This window comes from Lissotriton helveticus, chromosome 11 (assembly GCF_964261635.1).
Source record: "Lissotriton helveticus chromosome 11, aLisHel1.1, whole genome shotgun sequence".
Lineage (NCBI taxonomy): Eukaryota > Metazoa > Chordata > Amphibia > Caudata > Salamandridae > Lissotriton > Lissotriton helveticus.
The window spans coordinates 1,046,908,247-1,046,928,395 of NC_136072.1; the positions used below are offsets into that span (position 1 = coordinate 1,046,908,247).

General features: G+C 44.6%; 1 protein-coding gene across 8 annotated transcripts in view; it reads left to right on the forward strand.

The window, feature by feature from the left end:
- Window positions 1–10,098, forward strand: part of RNF34 (ring finger protein 34) — a 310,787-nt gene extending 300,689 nt beyond the window's left edge. For all 8 annotated transcript variants that reach the window (XM_078667516.1, XM_078667520.1, XM_078667514.1 and 5 more), the window contains one exon: window positions 4,375–10,098. In XM_078667516.1, coding sequence (XP_078523642.1) covers window positions 4,375–4,562 — 188 coding nt within the window. In that variant the 3' untranslated portion in view covers window positions 4,563–10,098. The remainder of the gene's footprint in view (window positions 1–4,374) is intronic.
- Window positions 10,099–20,149: the final 10,051 nt, after the last annotated feature.

Sequence of the window (20,149 nt, forward strand, 5' to 3'; positions counted from 1 at the left end):
CGCCCCATCTGCGGTGTAGTGTTTGTGCTTCCGCCTTGTTCAAATGTGTCTCCTGTAGGAGTGCGATGTGGACCTGGTGGCGCTTGAGGTAGGAGTAGATCTGATACCTGCGTGATGGCGTGTGCTGATATTCCAAGTACATATTTTTATCGCAGTAATTTCGTTACATTAGGTGACCCCTACACTCTTCCCCCCCCACCGTAGTAGCCCTCCCCCGGACCCCCCACACAACCCCACAGTCCACCTTCAGAGACATCCCTATTGACACCAGGACAAAATCCTCAAAAGCATAGAAGGAGCTGAAGTTAAAAAACATAACAGACCAGAAAGGGCCAAACCAATAAGGAATACCAAAAGGTCGGTTGCCGAACATGCCACCGTCCAAACTCTCAATCGAGATAAGTAACCTTTCAATTCTAGGGGGTGTTATATACTAGGCACAGTTACAGTGTTATAACAATATGGTCATCTAAAGAGACTACGTCCCTCCCCAGGCCTCATGAAGTAGGCTTTGCTCAGCAGAAGTCATACTGGGCTATCGTGTCTTAGCTCGCTATTCATGTGTCCTAGCGAGGCGAGCCACCATGTATTAAGTCAGGCAGGGCCGTAGAACATGGGCGTGGCCGAGTATCAATAGTCAAGGCCCGACAGACCGGGGCAGCAAGGGGGCATCGGTAGTGCGGCGCTGTGCCAGTGTTTGAGCTGCAAGGGTGGTACTCACTGTGTCTTGCCACCGCTGTCTCCTGGTGGGGCGGGGCCCCGCTTCAAGCGCCGCGAGGTCGCAGTCTCGCAGAGATGTGCGCTGGCGTCTTGATCAAGATGTTGCTGCCCAGGCATTCGAGATCCGTTGAGATCCGACAAGTCTCTTAAATTGATCCACTGTCTGCGGTGTGACGTCCGGTTGGTCCATGGACATCTGAGAGTCCAGTAGTCCATAGATAGCTTCATCGTCGCTTGGGAATGTCCGGGGGCTGGCGTCCTGGGCTCGGTTTGACGTTGGGGAGCTGCTATTTTCCGTGACTCTGCGGAGAGCGTCCTGTTGCTCCAGAAGAACTAGTTCTACGGATGGGAAGTGGTCCATCACTCCTTGTGACTGGTGGGCCATTGGCAACTTGTGTCTGCGGCGTCACCGCGATCCGTGTGTGCGTGTCACTGTGGCGGATCCTTGTGCCCGTCTGGGCGCCGTGTCTACTCCGTTGTCCAGCCAAGCCTCGGTTTCCTCAGGGCTGGTGAAGAAGTGTGTTTTGTCCTGTGCCACCACTCTCAGCTTGGCAGGGAAGAGGAGGGAGTATTTGAGGCCCACGCTGCGGAGTCTCTGCTTTACAGCAAGGAAGGAGTGTCTCTGGCGTTGCACTTGGATCGTGTAATCGGGGAAAAAACATTATTTTGGCGTTGTCGATCCGGACATCTCCGAGCTTTCTGGTTTCACGCAGGATTGAGTCACGGTAATTCAGAAACCGGGGAAGCAGTGGTCTAGGGTTGGAACCCGTGGGGAACGGCCTCGTCGGCACCCGGTGTGCACGCTCCACCACGAAGTGCGGCGACAATGAGCCCTCCGGCAGCAGGGCCCTCAGCCAGTTTTCCACGTGTTGTGTAGGGTCCTTCCCCTCCCATCTTTCCGGCACCCCTACAATTCTGACGTTGTTTCTCCGTGCCCGTCCTTCCGCATCTTCAGCTTGGTCTTCTAAAAACTCAACTCTATTCAGGAGGTCTTTTACCTGTTTATCTGTCTGACTGACTCGGGGCTCAAGATCTGCCATCGCTCCTTCCAGAGACGTAGTGCGGTCAGCCAGTTTCTTATGGTCAGCTCTCAGATGGGTGAGGCCAATCGCAACACTGTCTATTTTAGTGTCCAGAGAGGTGCGGGTCAGCTGGAGCGATTCTTCCAGCCGCTCCATGGCTGCGAGCACAGTTTCCAGCTTAGACGTCACGTGATCGGCGTCCATCGGTTTCGGTAGCTTATCTGTATCTTCCCTTTTAGTGGAGCCCCTCCAGTGCCAGTGCGCGTCTTCACACCTCCAGACATGGGCGAAGGGGCCTGTGGCGTCCGTGAGTATCTTCAGTAGCAGGGCGCGTCGCAGTTTGCGGCTCCAGTGGGCGTAGTAGCCCCAGGGGGTCACTAGATCAGGCAATGTTCTTGTCGTGGCCACAGTGGTTTCACCTCAGCGTCAGGCAGCAGCGGCCACTGTGACCCAAGGTATCAGGTGGTTTCTGCTGTCGTCCAGGAGTGCCTATCTGCTAGAGATAACTTCTGGGCGTGGTGATAGTTTATACACATAACCGGTGCGGAGGCGGCAGTTCTCATCAGCGTGGCTCCGTGTTGTGGTATGCAGTTGCTGATCACCCCCCACTGCAGGAATCGCAGCAAAGGTGGCTGCCGGTGTAGGGTCCCCAGCCCCGCGGGTCTCAGAGGTCCTCCAGCAAGTGCGAGGGTGGTGGGGGGTGTGGAGGGGAGTCGAGAGCAGTTCGTCCCAGCATTCCGATCCAGTGGTAGGCCGTGGTGTTTAAATGCTCTCTTCGCTTGGTTGTCGCCGGAAGGGTTAGCGCTGTGATCCACTCCCCCCAGTGTGGAGCCCCGTCCCGACCAACAGCGTGGGGCCATGTTTTTCAGGGGGTCGTACCTCTTGTAGCTGCCGCCCTCCGTAGGCGTCCGGCCGGACCCCGCCCCCCAGGCACCTCCCGGGCGTCGGTCTGCAGGAGGTCTGGAGTATCTGGGTGTTGGTGTGCCCCAGTAGTGTCCTGGGCCCTCGAGGTGTGGAAGCGCGCGCCCCGTCCCGGCCTCAAGTTCTCAAGAGGCCTCCGGTGCCATACGGTGTAGGCCTCGCTTCCAGGTCCAGCTCCCTGGCAAAGTTTCCGGCCACTCGTGTCCCTGCCTGACAACCAGGCAGTGTGTGGCAGCTCTGGGAGGCGGTAATAAGTGTCCGGAGTGGCCAGGCGTGTCCCCACAGCGTCAGAGTGGGCAAGAGGGCAGGGGACATCGGCCGAGCGTCACACCCCCAGGCCTCAGTAAGGTGCGCGTCGAGGGGTGCGCCCTGCCACCGGCACCACTCGGGCGTCGTCGCGGGTCAATTCCGCCGTCATGAAGACCCAGCCCAGTCGGCAGCGTTGTCGCACCCCTCGGGGGGGTGGGGGGGTCGCGTCACCTCTGGTTGTGGTACCTGCCGGGCGTCCGGCAGGGTCCCTCGTCCCGGGCCTCACTGGAGCTCCACGCGACTGGAGGCGCGGGGTTCGTCAGCACCGGTATAGTTAAGCCCCCAGCAGAGTCCCGGGGGGGGGGGGGGCTGGCGCATCTGTCCAGGCTTCGCTGCGGGCGTCCAGGAGGTCTCCGGCGTTACCGTTTGCAGGCCGCGTCTCCAGGCCTAGTGTCAAGGCAAAGACCTCTGCCTCGCGTAGTCACGCCCGCCGGCCAGGCGGCGCGCGATGCGGCAGGGAACTCTCGGACGGTGCCGGAGCGGCCGCGGTTGGGCTATCGGCACCAAAGTCGGCTGCCACAGTGCTCCGCCTGCGTTCACAGCCGGCTGCGGAGAAATATTGCGGAGTATTGGCCTAGGGAAGGGGAGCTCAGATCGGAGCTCTACCCATGTGTGTCCCCCACCATTGCGTGCCTAGCCACGCCCCCCTTCTTAGACAACGTTGTTATGGAGTCGCTTAACGCCCCCTATCGACGCGCAGAGATACTGCTGTAGAAAGTTTTCTGGATCCAGCCTGGTGCCTGGGGATAATTCTAAGGTAAGGAATCTGCAGCTAGATCATATCTCTACCACATAAGGTTTTATCAAAGGTAAGTAACTTATCCTTTATTCCTCATTAATGCCTCGTGTGTGCATATGACACTCAAAATGGTAAAACTGACCAGTACCGCCGGTGGGTGTTTCAAAACAGCATGCACAACCTCATACAGTGACCAGAGCTGTTAAAGTGAAAATCATCCATTCAGAACCTGGGACCATACAGAATAGTAAATCTGTCCCAATGAGTTCAAAATTGAACATCAGACGTACACAAATCCTATCAATGTTGATTGTTCTCTGCCTTGTGGGGACTTAAATTGGATTTGAATTGTTAGATGATTAGTAAAATGGTTGAAGTCCTACATGAACAAAAATCTATGTCCTATACTGATGTAAAGTTCAACAGTATGTCTTTGTAGGTTTAGTTAACATGTTTGTATCGGAGGATATCTGAAGCATCAGAATGTTTAACAATAAACATTGAAAGGTTTATATATAATAGGCCTAGTGAATGCAGAAAGCAGTGATCCGGAAATGAAGGATTTAAAGCTCACCATGTTCTTGTTGGGTGGATGGTGGGTGGAAGAAGAAGGTGTTTTTCCTGGGGTTTATTGTGTTCTATCATTTTTTTTTTTTCCTTCAGATGGAGAAAAGCTGCAGCTGACAAACAGTGATGATAACCTGTGCAGAATCTGCATGGATGCAGTCATTGATTGCGTCCTTCTGGAATGTGGGCATATGGTCACCTGCACCAAATGCGGAAAGCGAATGAGTGAATGCCCCATCTGCAGGCAGTATGTTGTACGCGCTGTGCATGTGTTTAAGTCATAGGAAAAAAAGACCAAAAAGCAAAGCGGACCTGTTTTCCCACAGCTTGTGACTTGAATTTGAAGTATTTTAAGAAAGACGAGGATTGGATCACTATTAGAACCACATGGATTGTATGATAGAGCTTTTAATTTCAATAGACAATGTAAAGCGTGGCATATCTATCGATAGAACATATTTTTCCATATCGTTGGGGAAACCTAGTCTCTATCAATTTGCATTAAAGGGCCTCAAACTGTAGAATACATTGTTAATGTGTATACTGTTTTGGAAAAGAAAAGCCTTGCAAGAAAATGTACAGTATAACACGCTTTCAAAGTCAATCTGTTTACAGGCAGGTTTAAGTTGCAGTGTCTCCACTGATGCAGGATTATGTTCTGTTAAAGAGAAGCATGACGGAAGCTGGTATCTGGCGTCCCCAATGAGCTCTTGCCATGCATCTTGTTCAATATTTTGTCTTTACATTGTTCTCCTATGTTAATTTGTGTAATTTGTTTTGCTCCTATTTGAGTAAATGTTATTTGTTCAAAATCTAAATTCATTTGTTCCTCTCACAATGCCTCAAGATATGCCCATATTCAGAAAAGAATCAGTCCCATATGTGGCGGTAAAATATGGAGTGGATCGCCAATTATTTCTTTAATAACAGTTTGCCTTAATATTTTAGAAAAGCAAAATGGGATTCATTAAAATGATTTCCTTTCACAGTGTATATGAATTGTGTTCTACATTTCAAACCTAAGCTTACCTGCAAGTGGAAAGCACTATGACGTTCCATTGACTAATGCATACATGGGTGCACCTCTACTCTATCCTCTTGGTCTTGAGGCACTTGGAATTCTGACCATAGTATTATTAGAGCTAATATTCATGCCAGCATGCTGTTTTCCTTTAATCAGACTAGTACTCTTTACCTGTTTTTGTCCCACCTTGCCACAAAATTTACTTTATTTTAATCCTGCATAGTGCCTAGTTGTCTTTCAGTTAACTGGGCTGGGCACGTAAGCTAGGAAAGCCCACCTTGGCACAGGTAGTCTACAGAATGAAATTTCCAAACACCTCTGCGAAGTTATTCTTAAGATTCTAAGAGCACGTTGTGCTTACTTTATAATTCAACACAGGCCCATATTTACTTATGGTTTAAGCTTAGAGCACTGCTACATTAGGATGGAAGGTCTCACAAGTTAAGGTGAATAATTGGTTGGGATAGAATATTGTACTAGCATTTGTGTTACTCACTTGAAGACTGTGTACAAGCCCTCTTCGAAATCACCATCTCGGTGCAAACAATCTTATCTATAACTAATAATTGGCATCTAATTAGTATATACGGAGAATAGATTTTGGTGCTTGAAATGTTTTTATTGTAAGTGGAGAATAAATTGAATTCAGTTTGGCATCCTCTAATAAAGCCAGTTAGATTGAGTCTGATGCATGAGGATCTCAAGGGTCTTTGGGTACACTGGCTTCTACGACTGGATGCCTGACTAAATTGGAGAACCCCCAAAGAACTACTGTAGCCTTTCCTCTTGGATTGTAAGCATCACAATAGATCTGCTAAAGAAAATTATTGGAGTATGAGGAAAGGCGCATGAATACTTTTACAATTGCATTGCCTGTATTTTTGACATTATTTTATGGTCTAGGGTTCATAAATTCTGTCAAATATTATATCCCAACATATTTAGCATTATTACCATGCTGAACAGTTCACGTACAGCTTTCTTACTAAGAATGTCCATTTGGCCCACAGCACTTCGTATCATAGGTCGATTGCTGCGGGAAAGAAGAAAAGTTCAGAAAGACACGGGTCATGAAACCCCTTCTAAAATGCGATAATCTGAAGATCTCAATAACCAAAATTTATTAAGCTCTGATTGTTCTATGCAGCAGCTAATGAGCATGTTTCTCCTTAAAAAAGATATGTATTTACGAAAAGAACTGTTGATTTTTATCACAGCATGTTGCTCTCTTCTGAAAAATATACTATTTTCTTTTGTTGCAAGATATGATTTTGGTAATGTTTCTGAAAAAAAACTGCTTTTGCTTCAGTTTACCTAAGCAGGGACCACATACTCTGAATGACTTGTAAATGATGGTAGAAATGGGTCCAGTTTTACAAGTCATGGATGCTTCTAATTATTGAAGCTTTGAAAATGTTCATTAAAATGTAACACATTGTTAGTGTACCAATGTTAACATATCAGAAAAATGTGAATAATTAACAGTATTGATCTATTAAAAGAATTACGTGTGTGTGTGTGTAAGGTTTATGTGTATGTATATCTATATACGGTTGGATTATGGATAGATATGTAATCTTGTTAAATTTGGAAAAGGGCTTTAAATATTAAAGAATGTGCGCGTCTCATCATCTGTAGCTAAGTGTGTCTTCCATTCAGTTTGCACTTTCTTTCAAATTCTATTGCATTTTTTACTGTGGAGTCTTGCTTTGTAACAAAATGATAAACAGCAGATATTGTTTTTCTTTTGAGGATCTTTAAACCAGAGTAGTCTGACTGAGGCTGCCTCTCTGGTCTATTGGACTTCTTCACAATACTGGCATTGAATAGAATCAGAAGAGTTTTTCTTTCTGAAATATATCCATGCTTCATTTTCAGAATGATATCGCTGACAGCCTGGTTCCTATTTAAAGTAATTAGTTCTTTCAAATTAAAATGATTTAATTACAGTAATAACTCTTTTAAAGCGTTAGCTAAATATTGCTAAAGCAAGTTAAGCACCCCTTTCCCTTTCTTTGGAAACTTTACTTTATTCAGACTTCATTACAGTCCATTAGAATTGCCACCTGCTTACATTTTACCTTTTTCCTTGTAATGTTGCTAGGACTAGTTTAGGCTTGTCCAGTTGTTTGGTCCACCTGGCGTCATGCACTTTTCCTGCAGTCGGTATTCGGGTGTAGCAGACAATGGTGCGCATTTGCCTCATTATGAAGCTCATTGCAGTTTCCACTTTCAGGAAGCAAATCGGCTGCACTGCTCAGCCACCGTCTTTGTCCTCAGGCAGTCTCTGCTGCTGCAACATTTGCGTTGTTGCTTGCTTTCATCTGCTCTTGCAATGCCGACTGGGCTCCTACAGAGGCTACCTTTCAGATGAAAGGAGCTGCACCACTTGAGTTACTCTGTTTGTTGTCTTTTAAAAAACAAACACAAAGTTTTGTACTTTTTGCAATAAACTTCCTCAAGCAAGCAACCGAAATTCTGAGCCTTAAAACAAGTATCCATATTTTCTGAATTGCAGACGAGGGCCAAACTAAAAATTCTTATAAACTTCAGTCCCAGAAAGCTTGTGTATTGACATTGGCATGTCCCTGGCTAATATTTCCAGTGGTAAGTTTTCTACTTGGCTTGTAGGAACTACCATCTCTCTGATGTCAGTACTTCTTTTCCCATCACTCAAAGACCAAGTGACCACCAAAGAGTACTCATTAGTGAGGCAGGGCTTATTTCTATTAAGAGCAAAATGAGAACCTTCATTTGCCTGGCAGGGTCACTATTCCTGTCAGGTTTTACTGTTTAACAGTAATTGTGAAACTTATTTTGGTCTTTGTCAAGTGTGTAGCAAACAGGGGAACTGCTTCACTAATAGCCACCAGCATCTAAAACTGCATTGTTTGCCACCACGGCTGGCAGTAGTCAATAAGTCTAAAGGGTGTACAGACCTGGATGAATGGCCCTAATTTAGGGCTGGCCTTGGATTAATTTTGGGACACCACAGTGAGGGGATGTGGTGGCACTACTGCTGCACCATCTGGAAACTCTTCCACTTTGAATCCCTCTCTGTATGTCATTTTCATTTGCACCGGATTTACCAAAAATAATTACGACCGAATCCATGGAAATAAGAACAGGATTAAGGATGCTTTCATTACATTGTCGTGGCTTCTGCTGTCTGATTTTTCCCTTTTGTTATCCAACAGGATAAACACTCCACAACCCCATCTTCTATGCCATTAAGTCTTTGAAAAATGGCAATCTCAACAGTTAGTAGTTCTTAAATCACAATATTTTGATGACTTGAGAGCACATATTCAAGAATGGACTTTGCGTTGCTAGAAGTTTGAACAGCAAATGGTATGTTTCCCCCAAAAAGGTTGTGGAAGACTGCATTATCAAAGCATTCTGTCTTTACTAGTAAAAAGAGTCATCGGCATGTTTCTCAATTAAATCGTAAAAGAGAAGAGCACTCATGTTTTGCATGTTGGGCTTTAAGACTAAGCTTTTTTTCTTCATGTAGTTTGCGTTCCCATGACACAAGCTGGACTTCAGGTCCCAGAAAATGAAGAGCTGTTCCCCTCCTTACATGGAACAACTTGAGATCTCCATAAGGGGAACAGGCTGTCCCTGCTTCAAATTCTGGATGATTCATTCTTGCTTCTATGTTTACTGGCCGACAATGAGTGCATATTCGCAATGTATTGAAAGAACAACATATTTTGGCAGTGTCGTACATTGAAGCAGAACACATGTTAAATAAATGTGCAGGCCGTTGTGTAAATCCGTCTCTTAAATAGTTTTGTGATTGCTTCCATTGATGTTGCTCAGAGGGGTGGGGGACGAAGGGTTTTTGGTATTGACCAATAACGTTTTCAAGATCACTGACCTAAATGAGAGTCCCATAATTAGCTCCTTATTGTTTTCACTGGTTCATCAACGGAAATTGTATTTTGGGCCCATTCTGCCTACATTAGTTGCTACATTTCTAACTGTGTTGGGTCCCATTATATTCTTTTTTTTGTTTTAACATTTGCACAATGACAGAAATCGTAACTGTTACAAAATCCGAAGTTGTAATGCTCTTTCCATCTTCTAATTTGTAAAAATACAAAGTGGATGAAGTTTTCAGATGTTTTGCTTGTCAACTAGGCCAATTATTTAATGAGATAATCATATATTTAGCGAGAAATTGCACTACTATTGGACTAAAGTTAATTCAGAAACCAGAAGTAGCATTATTACAGATAAACATATTTTCACAAGACATTTTTTAATATCAGTGAGTGTAGTACAATATTCCAATTGACTATTGAGTCTGTCCGTTCACACGTGTAGCCCCAGTGTAGCACTGACATATCTTCTTTTGTGCAGGGCTTGGTGTGGTGGTGAGTATGGTGAGAATGTAGAAGGCTCTAATGCTTTTCTTTCTATTTAAATTGACGATCAGCCAGTTTTGCTTTAGTATCGCTTTAAATTATCTTCCATACAAGGAAAGTCAAACTCTTAGCAAGCAGCAGCCTTTTATAAGTGACCGATTATGTTATGGACAAGAACTCATTTACTTAAGTTTTTTAAAATAGCGGTTGAAACTAAGTCAACACATATTTTCATTAACTATTTTTCAGAAGGGAGCACACTGCTACAAATGACTGTTTTCTAATCAATTGTTTTTCAAGAAGTGTGAAAGCATGATGTTTTTTATTCGAAAAACATTATGTATGAGTGGAACATTATTAATGAGGATTGTACAATTTTCTGTTGACAATGCTAATTTAAAGCTCAATAAAGGTTTGTAATCGTTATCCATTTGTTGATTTTTGTATTTTCCGTAATTATCTGTGTATGGAGAGCAGACGTATTGGGAAGACTTAAGTTTACAAGTCTGATAAAGCCCCATTTGGCGAAATTCCACAGGTGGGTAGAATGCTGAGGTAAAAATATTTTTGACAACAAAATCGTCAAGTGAATGTTTTTGGTGTAGCTAACCCTGATTATTGTCCTCCTTTTGTGCCAGAATGGTGAACCTTTAACTGCTAGTGTCTCTTAAGAAGACTGTGGTGAAGCCATGGCAGCAAGTGTTATTTCTGTGGTTAGATTTACTCTAAAGCAGGAAAGAGTCTTCCCAAGACCTCCAAACCAGGAGTAAAACTAAAAATAGCCTTCCTCTTTGTATTTTGGAAACAATATCTAAAACCTTTTTCAATAAAACATTGATACATTTGAGAAATCTATTTTCACCCTAATGTTCCCTTCAAGAATCAAGGAGTATGGAAATTAAGAAACAGATCGCAGAAATGTGTTACAAAAGGGTACCATTAATACACCCACCATCACTTTCACACTGCATAGTAATGCGTCTTTTATCTAATCAAAACCTCTTGGACCAAACTTTTCTATGTCACATTCTTCTCCAGCTACAAGGCAGAAATTAAATATCTAAAGTTGTGTTGTTTTATTTACCTACCTAAATAGATCATACTTGTGCAAGTCTATGCACTCTCTCCTCCACTTCCACTTTGTAATATGATTTTCAGGTTTTTTTCCACAAGAAATCTATTCAAAGTCTACAGGCAGCAAAATGCTAGGTTAGTGATTTACTAAAGTTCAACAATAGTGAATGTTAAGTTGTTTACCACCAAAAAGCAGGTGAGAATTCCTAAGAGTGAGTGCTCATCATTTCTTTTGCACTGATTTTCCTTTTTTCTTACCGTTCTTGTTTTGCAGTTTAACACCTAGACCAATCTTGGTTCAGATTAGAATTTTTTTCTTCTCGACATTTAAAATTTAGGAGATGCAACCTGTTGCAATGCAGCTTGGTAACATTCTTCAGAGTCTACAGTTGTATGTTGCTTCTCCCTCGCATAAATTGCTTTACAATAGTCCGTAATAGAATCCTAAAAGTGTAGTGAACACTGCCTAGCCTTCTTAATTTTGCCAATAACATTTTTTTAATACAGCCAGACTTTTTTTTAAACCTATCCCATAGCGAAAAAGGAATACTGAGTAATCTGTATACATCTGATACAAGATTGCTCAACTTTGAGATTTGAACAATCGAATTTCTGTTGTTGTGTTCATCTGCCTGATATGATTTCTCGCACGCATAGCCTGTGCCTTCACTGCAGGTAAATGTTATCAAGTTTCAATTGAGTTTTGGATTTCTTGGACGCTAAAACTGGATACAGAAGTCTGTCTAGTGCAGCTTTGTCCATTACTCTTCTGTAAACATTGAACTTCCATATGCAATATAAAAGGTTCGTTTGTATGAAGCAAATATTATATACTTGATCAAGTCCGAAGTATGATCATAATTATAAATAAAACTAAACCCAAAAGCATAATTGAAAAAATAAAGAATTAACGTTGTCTTTTTATTTTTTGACCAAGTATTGTTCAAGTTTTCTTACGCTTTATGGTTATAGTTACACTTATGTACGAAGTTGAGTCATAGCTATTGAAAAATAAAACTTTATTTGCACCTTGTATTTGCAAAACCTGAATAAAATTAATAATATCACTCGTTTAAAAAGCAACCTCTTCTTTCTGTTTTATGGTAACAGACCTGCAAACAAACATGTATAACAGATTAACAAATATATACTTAATTCCAAATATGTCTTCATACACAAAATCGAAAAATTTTCAAATTTTTGTATGTTTGGTCAGTAGTATTGGTTGCATGTTTTCACATAAATCAAGTATAACATGTTTGTTTCACCTTAAGTGCAAAATATGTTCTTTATTGAATTTGAAACGGGCACACGTTCCTAAGAGACTTCATGGTGCTGAGATACAAGCCAAAAAACATAGATGGGCTGGCACAAATAAAGATCAACCTAACTAAAGAAGGATTGTTTTCTAGGCCTGGTGGAAGTCAAAACATTCTTATGGACATTTCCAACCACAGATTTTTCACTTCAAAATACTCCCCAGACTCCAGACTGGATCCATAACTTTTTCTTAGCAGTGCTCCTGCACACCAGTGGGTGGCGGCATGGTCCTGTGTGTTGCCTCCACCATCCTGTAAGTGATAGAGTGGTGCACCACTCTAATGCGTTGTTATGTTATGTTATGTTAAAGTTATTTTTAAAGCGCACTTACACCCGACGGTTTCATGGCGCTGTGAGCGGGGGGAGGCAGAACCAGCAGTGAAGGTTAAAGAACAGATAGTGCGTTACTCGTAGGCCTGGCAGAACAACAAAGTTTTCAAGCGGGATCTAAAGTGGGATTAGGAAGTAGTTGATCTAAGTTCATGGGGGAGTGAGTTCCAACAGGAGGGAGCAAGAAAAGAGAATCTGAGACCTCCGTGTTTCTTGCGGGTAAAAGTGGGAGTTGTGAGAAGAGGCAGGTGGGAGGAGCGAAGATTACGAGAAGGAAGATAGCGGTGAAGCAAGGAAGAAGTAAAGGCTGGACCAAGGCCAGCCAGTGCTTTAAAGGTGATAGAGCCTAGTTTAAATTCACAGCGTTTGGCTACTGGGAGCCAATGAAGACTTTCAAGCAGGGGACGGACATGATGGTATCTAGGTTGATGGAAAATGAGTTTGGCAGCCTGGTTCTGCACCACCTGCAAGCGGCGGAGCTGGTAAGCAGGGATGCCAACGTAGAGTGAGATGGCATAATCGATGCGGGAGATGACCAGGGCCAGAAGAGCCAGTGTCAAGGCCTCCGTAGTTAAAAATCTGGAGATCCTACGAATTCTGCGAAGGTGAAAAAAGCAGGAAGATACCACTGCGCTAATCTGGGACTTCATGGATAGGTCTTTACAAATTAGGACCCCCAGGCTTTTTGCAGAATCGACAGGGCAGGGAGGAGAGCTTAGGCGGGGGGACAAAAGTTAGCGTTCCACAGGTTGGGAGTACCTCCGGTCAAGATCAGCTCAGTCTTGTCTGGTTGAGTTTTAAATGATTGGCCACCATCCAGTTGCTGATGAGGCACATGGTGGACTGGAAATTATTGATTGAGTAATCTGATGAATCGATATCAAAGACCAGCTGGATGTCGTCTGCGTAGTTAAAAGCAGTGACCTTGCTTCCGCGCAGGGACCGAAAGAGGGGAGTCAGGTACAAGTTAAAAAGAAGGGGGGAAAGGGAGGATCCCTGGGGGACACCACAAGTCAACTTAACTTTTTCCGCAGAGAAGTTGGAGCGGCGGACAGCCTGGTGTCGGTTACTAAGGAAGGAGGAAATCCACCTGAGGGCCAGCCCCTGGATGCCGGCGTCGCCGACACGGTCGATCAAGGTGTTGTGGTCGACCGTGTCGAAGGCAGCCGACAAATCCAGGAGCACTTAGGCCTGGCTGGTTTTAAGGTCCGCTCCCCTCCTAAGTTCATCTATAACTGAGAGAATGACTAACTCAGTAGAATGAGCTGGCCTGAAGCCTGCTTGTTGTGGGTCAAGGAACTGGGAATGTTCGATGAATGAGCTAAGGAAGTTAGTGACATGGGCCTCAAACACCTTACTAAGGTAAGGGAGCAACGAGATGGGGCAAAAGCTGCTCATTAAGGAAGGGTCAGCATTAGGTTTCTTCAGAATGGGTACGACTTCAGCTATCTTAAAGGAGTCAGGGACTGAGCCTAATCTGAGAGAGTTATTGAGGAGTGCCAGAGGGGGTTTGGGACAGGTGGCGAAAACTTCTTGTAGAATGTGAGGAGGACAACAATCTGGGGGAGCCTGAGCCAACCTTTTTTAATAGAGCAAACACTCGTCCTCGGATATCAGGGGTATTTGGTTCACTACATGGTAATTTTTAATAGTAGGTACAGGGATAGTGAGTGGTATGGGGGAAGGGATGCTGCTTTTGATTTTAGCGATCTTATCCGTGAAGTATGAGTTGAGTGAATCACAGAGAGTTTGAGAGGGGAGGGGCTTTATAGTAACTCTGTCTGGATGTGAAAGCTCCTCAACTATGGAGAATATATCTTTGGTCTTAGTAGCAGAGTCTGTGATCTTCAGGGAGAAATATGAAGTTTTAGCCTGGAGAATAGTTTGTTTATAGTCTTTAAGCAGCGCCACAAATAGAGTTTTTTTTACCAGGGGCATAGTCTCGTCTCCAGCTACGTTCAGCCTGCCTGAGTGTAAGTTTCTTATTTTTTAATTCATCCGAGAACCATCTCTTAGCGTCATGGAGGTTTTTTAGAGTGATTCGCCTAAAAGGTGCAACAATGTCACTGGCTGATTCGAGCCAGTGTTTAATACGAATGGCCTGACTGTCTAAGGAGTCCTGTTCGACGGGAGATGAGGCACTAAGTAAGGTGCAAAACTCATTAAGGTTGGCCCTGCTCCAGTTTCTAGCCGTAAGATTCCCAATGAGGACCTGTTTTGTATAGGGAACACAGGCCAGGAAGAATGTAATGATGTAGTTATCTGACCATGGGCACGGACAGATAAGGGGTTGACTGATTTCCTGGTTGGAAGTCCAAACTTGGTCTAGGACGCGTCCCTTAACATGCGTAGCGGACTGTATGTGTTGAATGCAGTTCATGCCAGATCGAAGGTCAGTGAAGTCAGAGGAGCTGGAGCTCTCCCTTACATCTGTAGGCCAGTAGTTAAAGTCGCCGATGATCAATATTTTTGAGTTATTGATTATTAATTGGGATAGCATATCGCCAAACAGTGAGGGGAAACCAGGCATGTGTTGAGGGGGATGGTAGACGAGGACACAGATGAGAGGGGACAGGGAGGATTCAAGTTTTAAGATGAGGCTGTCAACTGAGGGTATGCCAGCAATGTTTAAGGCAGTGAACCTGAGTGAATGTTGGATGATGGCTGCGATCCCGCTTCCCGGAGGGTCTGTTGGCTTGGAGAATGTAGTAGCCAGGGGGCACTGCAGGAAGAATATCTGGGGTCCACTCCGCAGTGAGCCATGGTTCCGTAACGAAGAGTATGTCAGGTTTTTCTGAGTCCAATAGCTGGAAACTTTCTAACTGGTGTTTAACCAGAGAGCGGGTGTTTAAGTAACTGAATGTCAGGGTGGTATTAGTTTTTCCTCTGGGCGGAGGGGATAAAAGACCACGTGGGTCAGGAGGATTAGGGGAAGGGTGAACTGCTACAGAGGGAACTGTGAGTTCAGGGAATGTGGTCCTAGGGCTGAAAACCCCCAATGAATCAAGAAGGGCTTGAGTGCTGGGGCTAAGAGGCCAATTATCATGGAAATGAATCAGTGCTGAGGCCGTATGGGAGATGAAATGGGCAGAGTTCCCTGCCCCTTGCCCCGGTCGGCCGCGGACGGCCGCAGACGGGCTTGCCTTTGGCGCGCCCGCTGCACGCATCCGCTGCGCGTCCGGAGTGGCATGAGCAATATATAGCCTAGCCCCTCCTCCAGCTAGACCGCAGCCTATGGTCCTGCCGGGCTCAGGGACTGACCTAAAATGGCGCCCTGCCCTCCACACAAACGGCAATACAGCCGCGATGGACCGGGGCAGGGGGAGCACACCTCTCAACATGTAAGAGAGGGGATTGAGAGTTAGTGAAGAAGCAGCAATTTAAAAATGGTAAAACTATTGATTTTAAAAGCGCAAATGATACACTAGGAGCGAGCAAGTAGCGATCAGGTGAGAGCAGAAGAGTGCACAGTAATCTAAATCATTACATCCAAAGTGCCTCGCAGTCTTCCCCCCAGCGCTCAAGCAGAATCGTAGGAGCTGCCACCACCTACTACTGCCGCAGCGCGACTTACCCTTTCAGCCAAGATATAGCCTAGCCCCTCCTCCAGCTAGACCGCAGCCCATGGTCGTGCCGGGCTCAGGGACTGACCTAAGATGGCGCCCTGCCCTCCACACAAACTGCAATACAGCCGCGATGCACCGGGGCAGGGGGAGCACACCTCGCAACAGGTAAGAGAGGGGATAGAGAGTTAGTGAAGAAGCAGCGATTTATAAATGGTAAAACAATTGATTTTAAAAGCGCATATGATACACTAGGAGCGAGCAAGTAGCGATCAGGTGAGAGCAGAAGAGTGCACAGTAATCTAAATCATTACATTCAAAGTGCCTCGCAGTTGCGTTGTTGGCCATTACTTTCTTTCTGATGTGGATGCGGAGCTATACTCTCGATTTTGTTGGCCTTTTGATTTCCTTAAAAGACAAATTCCTGTGTGTTAGGAAACAATGCACCCACGCAAAGCTATAGGGATCGCACCATGCCACGACTGCAGAAAGCAAATGTGATCCATGGACCCATAGGAGGTGTGTCTGAATTCTGGCCACAACTCTAATTTGTGCAATAAATGTACCCTGATGCACCTGAAGGAGATCCTGGACTTGAAAGAGAAGCTTGTATGTCACCGAACTCATGAAGAAATCACTGCCTTTGCGTAAGTCCCACTCCAGGTTGCGGATGCGCACTCCTACTTTTAAGGCCGTTCCTACAAGAGGTCAATGTTGCACTCAAAGTCCTCTGGTAAGTCAAAAACAAAGTCCAATCACAAGCATAAAATAAGGAAGCAGGGCTCAACCACATCCCACCACTCTAAATCTAAGGCAAAGGCAGGAGGGTGTTGTGTGAGTCATTCAAATTCAAGTCTTCGTTGTGGAGCCAATTACTCAATTGATGCTAGTGGGCTCTTAGTTTCCTGGGCCATTGGCAACACCGCAGTACATTGAAACCTGCAAGGAGGCAATGCTTTTGGTGTGCTTCCGGTTCCTTCTAGCTTGCCTTTGAGCCCCAAGGAACAACAGGTGCCTCCAGTTGAGCTACCACTGGTGGTTCCGTCCTCTGCACTGTCTTACCCTTTGAGACATACTTCGAGCACTATACTGACACTAATAAAGACTTCCACTCTGAGACCTAGGCCTGCGCTGGTCCCCCTCTGTCGATGTTGGTATAGATGCCCCCATTGTTGGAAGAGGATCTAGTACTGATACTGATATCAAACTCAGAACTAACTTAAGCTCGATCTCAATCAGTGTTGCGCTACGAGATTACTTCAGCTCAGCCAGCTGCCATGCACCATCCCTCTGAACCAATACCTCTACAAGGTTCTACATGCCCGTAGAGGCTCAGTTTTTTATTTGGCTCTTATTCAGAACAAGAGACACCCCAAGATTAGATGATGGTGACAAGGATTGCTTTATATCACTTTGCTACATAGATTATGCCTTTTACATGGATTTGCAAGAGGTCCATGGGTTTGAATTCTCTCCTGAGTCTGGGTTTGACTGGCCAGTTGAGCTGCCAGTGGTAGAAAGTGCATTATTTGCAGTGGTTCGTGTGGAGGGCAGCTGAGGTTCTGGATTTGCACCTTCCTTCAGTCTAGACCAAAGCAACCGTCAAGACCAACATTTTGCCCAATTGGCCAGCTAATTCTAAGTCCTTGCTCCCTTTTAATGAGGCCCTTGGTCCAAACCCTGTTCTTGACGGTGGGCAGGCATCACTAAATGGCCCCTGCGATCCTGATTTTATGGCAACACCAGAGGCTTACATTATTGCATTCTCCTTTACTGCCGCCACACAACAGCAGCGCCTTTAAGAATAAAAATAGAAAACATACTATTCCAATACTATAAAACCATGGACCTCTCTCTCCCCTTCCTTCTTTTTTGCTGCTGCATGATCAGATAAGTAAACTTTGGCAGCTATCTGTATGAATGTATTATGTCTTGATTTTATATTGTAAATTTGAATTTTGAGTATTTGAGTTAAGTTCTGGTTCAAGAGAGGAGTATGACTGCTGTGGATCTAGTTTGGAGTGAGGTGTTTTAAATTTTCTTCACTTTTGAATTTTTGCAATTCAAGGAATTCGGACACGAAGGGCTTCCTAGCTGAGAGCGAGTATTTGGATGAATGATGAGTTGCATGATTTATTTATTTTTTCATACTATAGGCGTGCTGATTAACTTGCCGATATGTGCTGATTTCGAAAATCATGGCGATTACAATTGCAGATGCATCTTTTAATACGAGTCATGGCGCGCGTATGGGTTTCCGTGCTGTTTAGAAGAGGTCTTACCGATGGTGGAATGAAACTAATGCCGGTTCACTTTTTGGGAGCATTGTTGTGCCCGGGTGGGTCTGCGTGCAGTCTCATTCATTGATTTGAGAGGGAGGGGGGTTGAGCACGTGATAAAACACAACTCGTTAGGGTTGCTCTTGGAGTAATTGGGAATTCTGTGTTTGGAGCGCGCATGGCAGAGACTCTAGGGAGACGGTTTCCGGGTCTTTAGTTTTGGAAATAGTTGTAGGACTTTAGCCCTCATGTAAGTGTGGCAGCTGTTTAAGTTAATTGGTTGACCTGCATTGGATCAGGTTGATTATTTCGGTTGACCGATTGGGCTCAGAAGTTTGTTTTTTAACAGGCTTCAGTTTATCAATTTGTTGCCTATTGCTGAGGTATCTATTTTTGGATCGGCAGGGTGGTTAGTTTTGTTATTGCAGAATTTCTTGGGTTTTCTGGTGGAATCATTTATAAGATGACTGAACCCAGTAATTTGGAAAGTCTTGAGAATAGTTCTGTGGAGGAAGGAATAATGGTCATGTTGACTAAAGATTCAAGTGATTTAAAAAATAAGATGGAAAGGAAACTGGATGATTTATTACAGAGTAAGGGTATGTTGGTACAGGGTGAAAGGTTTTATTCAGTTGGGGAAGGATCGGCAGTAGGGAAAAGTGGTAAAGTAAGTAGGAAGAGGAAACACCTGGTAGAAGTACAGTCCGTAGCCAAAACTTTTAGGAAAGCAAGCTCTGATAAAAGCTTTGGTAGACACAGGTGGGTACCATTATAAGGGTCCAGAGATGTCTGGGAAGCCGACTTTTGAAAGACGTAAGCATTCCTCTGCATTCTGTGATGAGTCCTCTGGGAGTGCAGAAATGGAAATAAGTTGCTCCTAGGATTTTGATTCAGAGGAAGAGTTAAGAGGGAGCACTAAGAGGTATACAGATTTGACAGAGAACGAAGAAGAGCAGGAGGCTCTGACGGAGTTAAACATCCTTTGTCGCCAGAATGGACTCCGATAGCTCATGTGGCGGAATAACGTGGAAAATTGGTTGAGAGAGCAGATTCCGAAGGACACCAGACTTGTTTTGCGGTCTGAGTGTCCAAGGCTGAGTCTGGCTAATAGGATCATGGTGACACTAGAATTGGATGCAAAAATAATAGACTTTATAGGCAAAGGGAGTAGGGATCCTAGGAAAGTTCTAGATAGGGGCCTAAAAAGTGTGTCCAGACCGTTAGTTGGAATTGACGGGGTCCTATAACCAAAAACGTTGAAATGACCGAAGAGGCTTACATTGGTAATAAGACTTTGGATATTTGGATATTGAAGAGTTGAGGAAGTGTTGGAAAATGCAAACACTGCCTTTTCGGCTCAACGCAGAAAGATTATTCTTTTAAAAATTGATCCAAAGTTGGTGGAGATAGCGAATGACCAAGGTGGTCAATAAGAAAATGGTTTGTTGTTTGGGGACAATTTCGTTAAGGAAATGTCTAAATACGTGGGCACATTTAGCATTTAGAGAGATTAAAAGAGTTTTGGATAAATGTGTTTTTGGAGGGGCCAGGAGGATAACATATTACTAGGGCTTCATTTAGACCCAGTACTTTTCAGACCGCATATCAGTCAGGCGGCTTCTACCCTCCAAGACAGAGGAACAGAGGAAGAGTTGGACTTGGTGATAGACATTCCAGAATCTCAGGTAAGACAAGACCCTTTTGTTAAGTTGGGCGGCAGTCTTACTCAATTGTTTGGGAATTGGTTGAGGGTAACAAGGGATCCATGGGTTTTGCAAACAGTTCTGGGATATCACATACATTTGATAAAGGACCTATGTTAAAGCCATCTTCCAGAGATGTTGCAGTTCAATGTAGAACTCAAAGCATTTGTGGACAAGGAGGTTCAGGATTTGGTTGGGAAAGGATGTA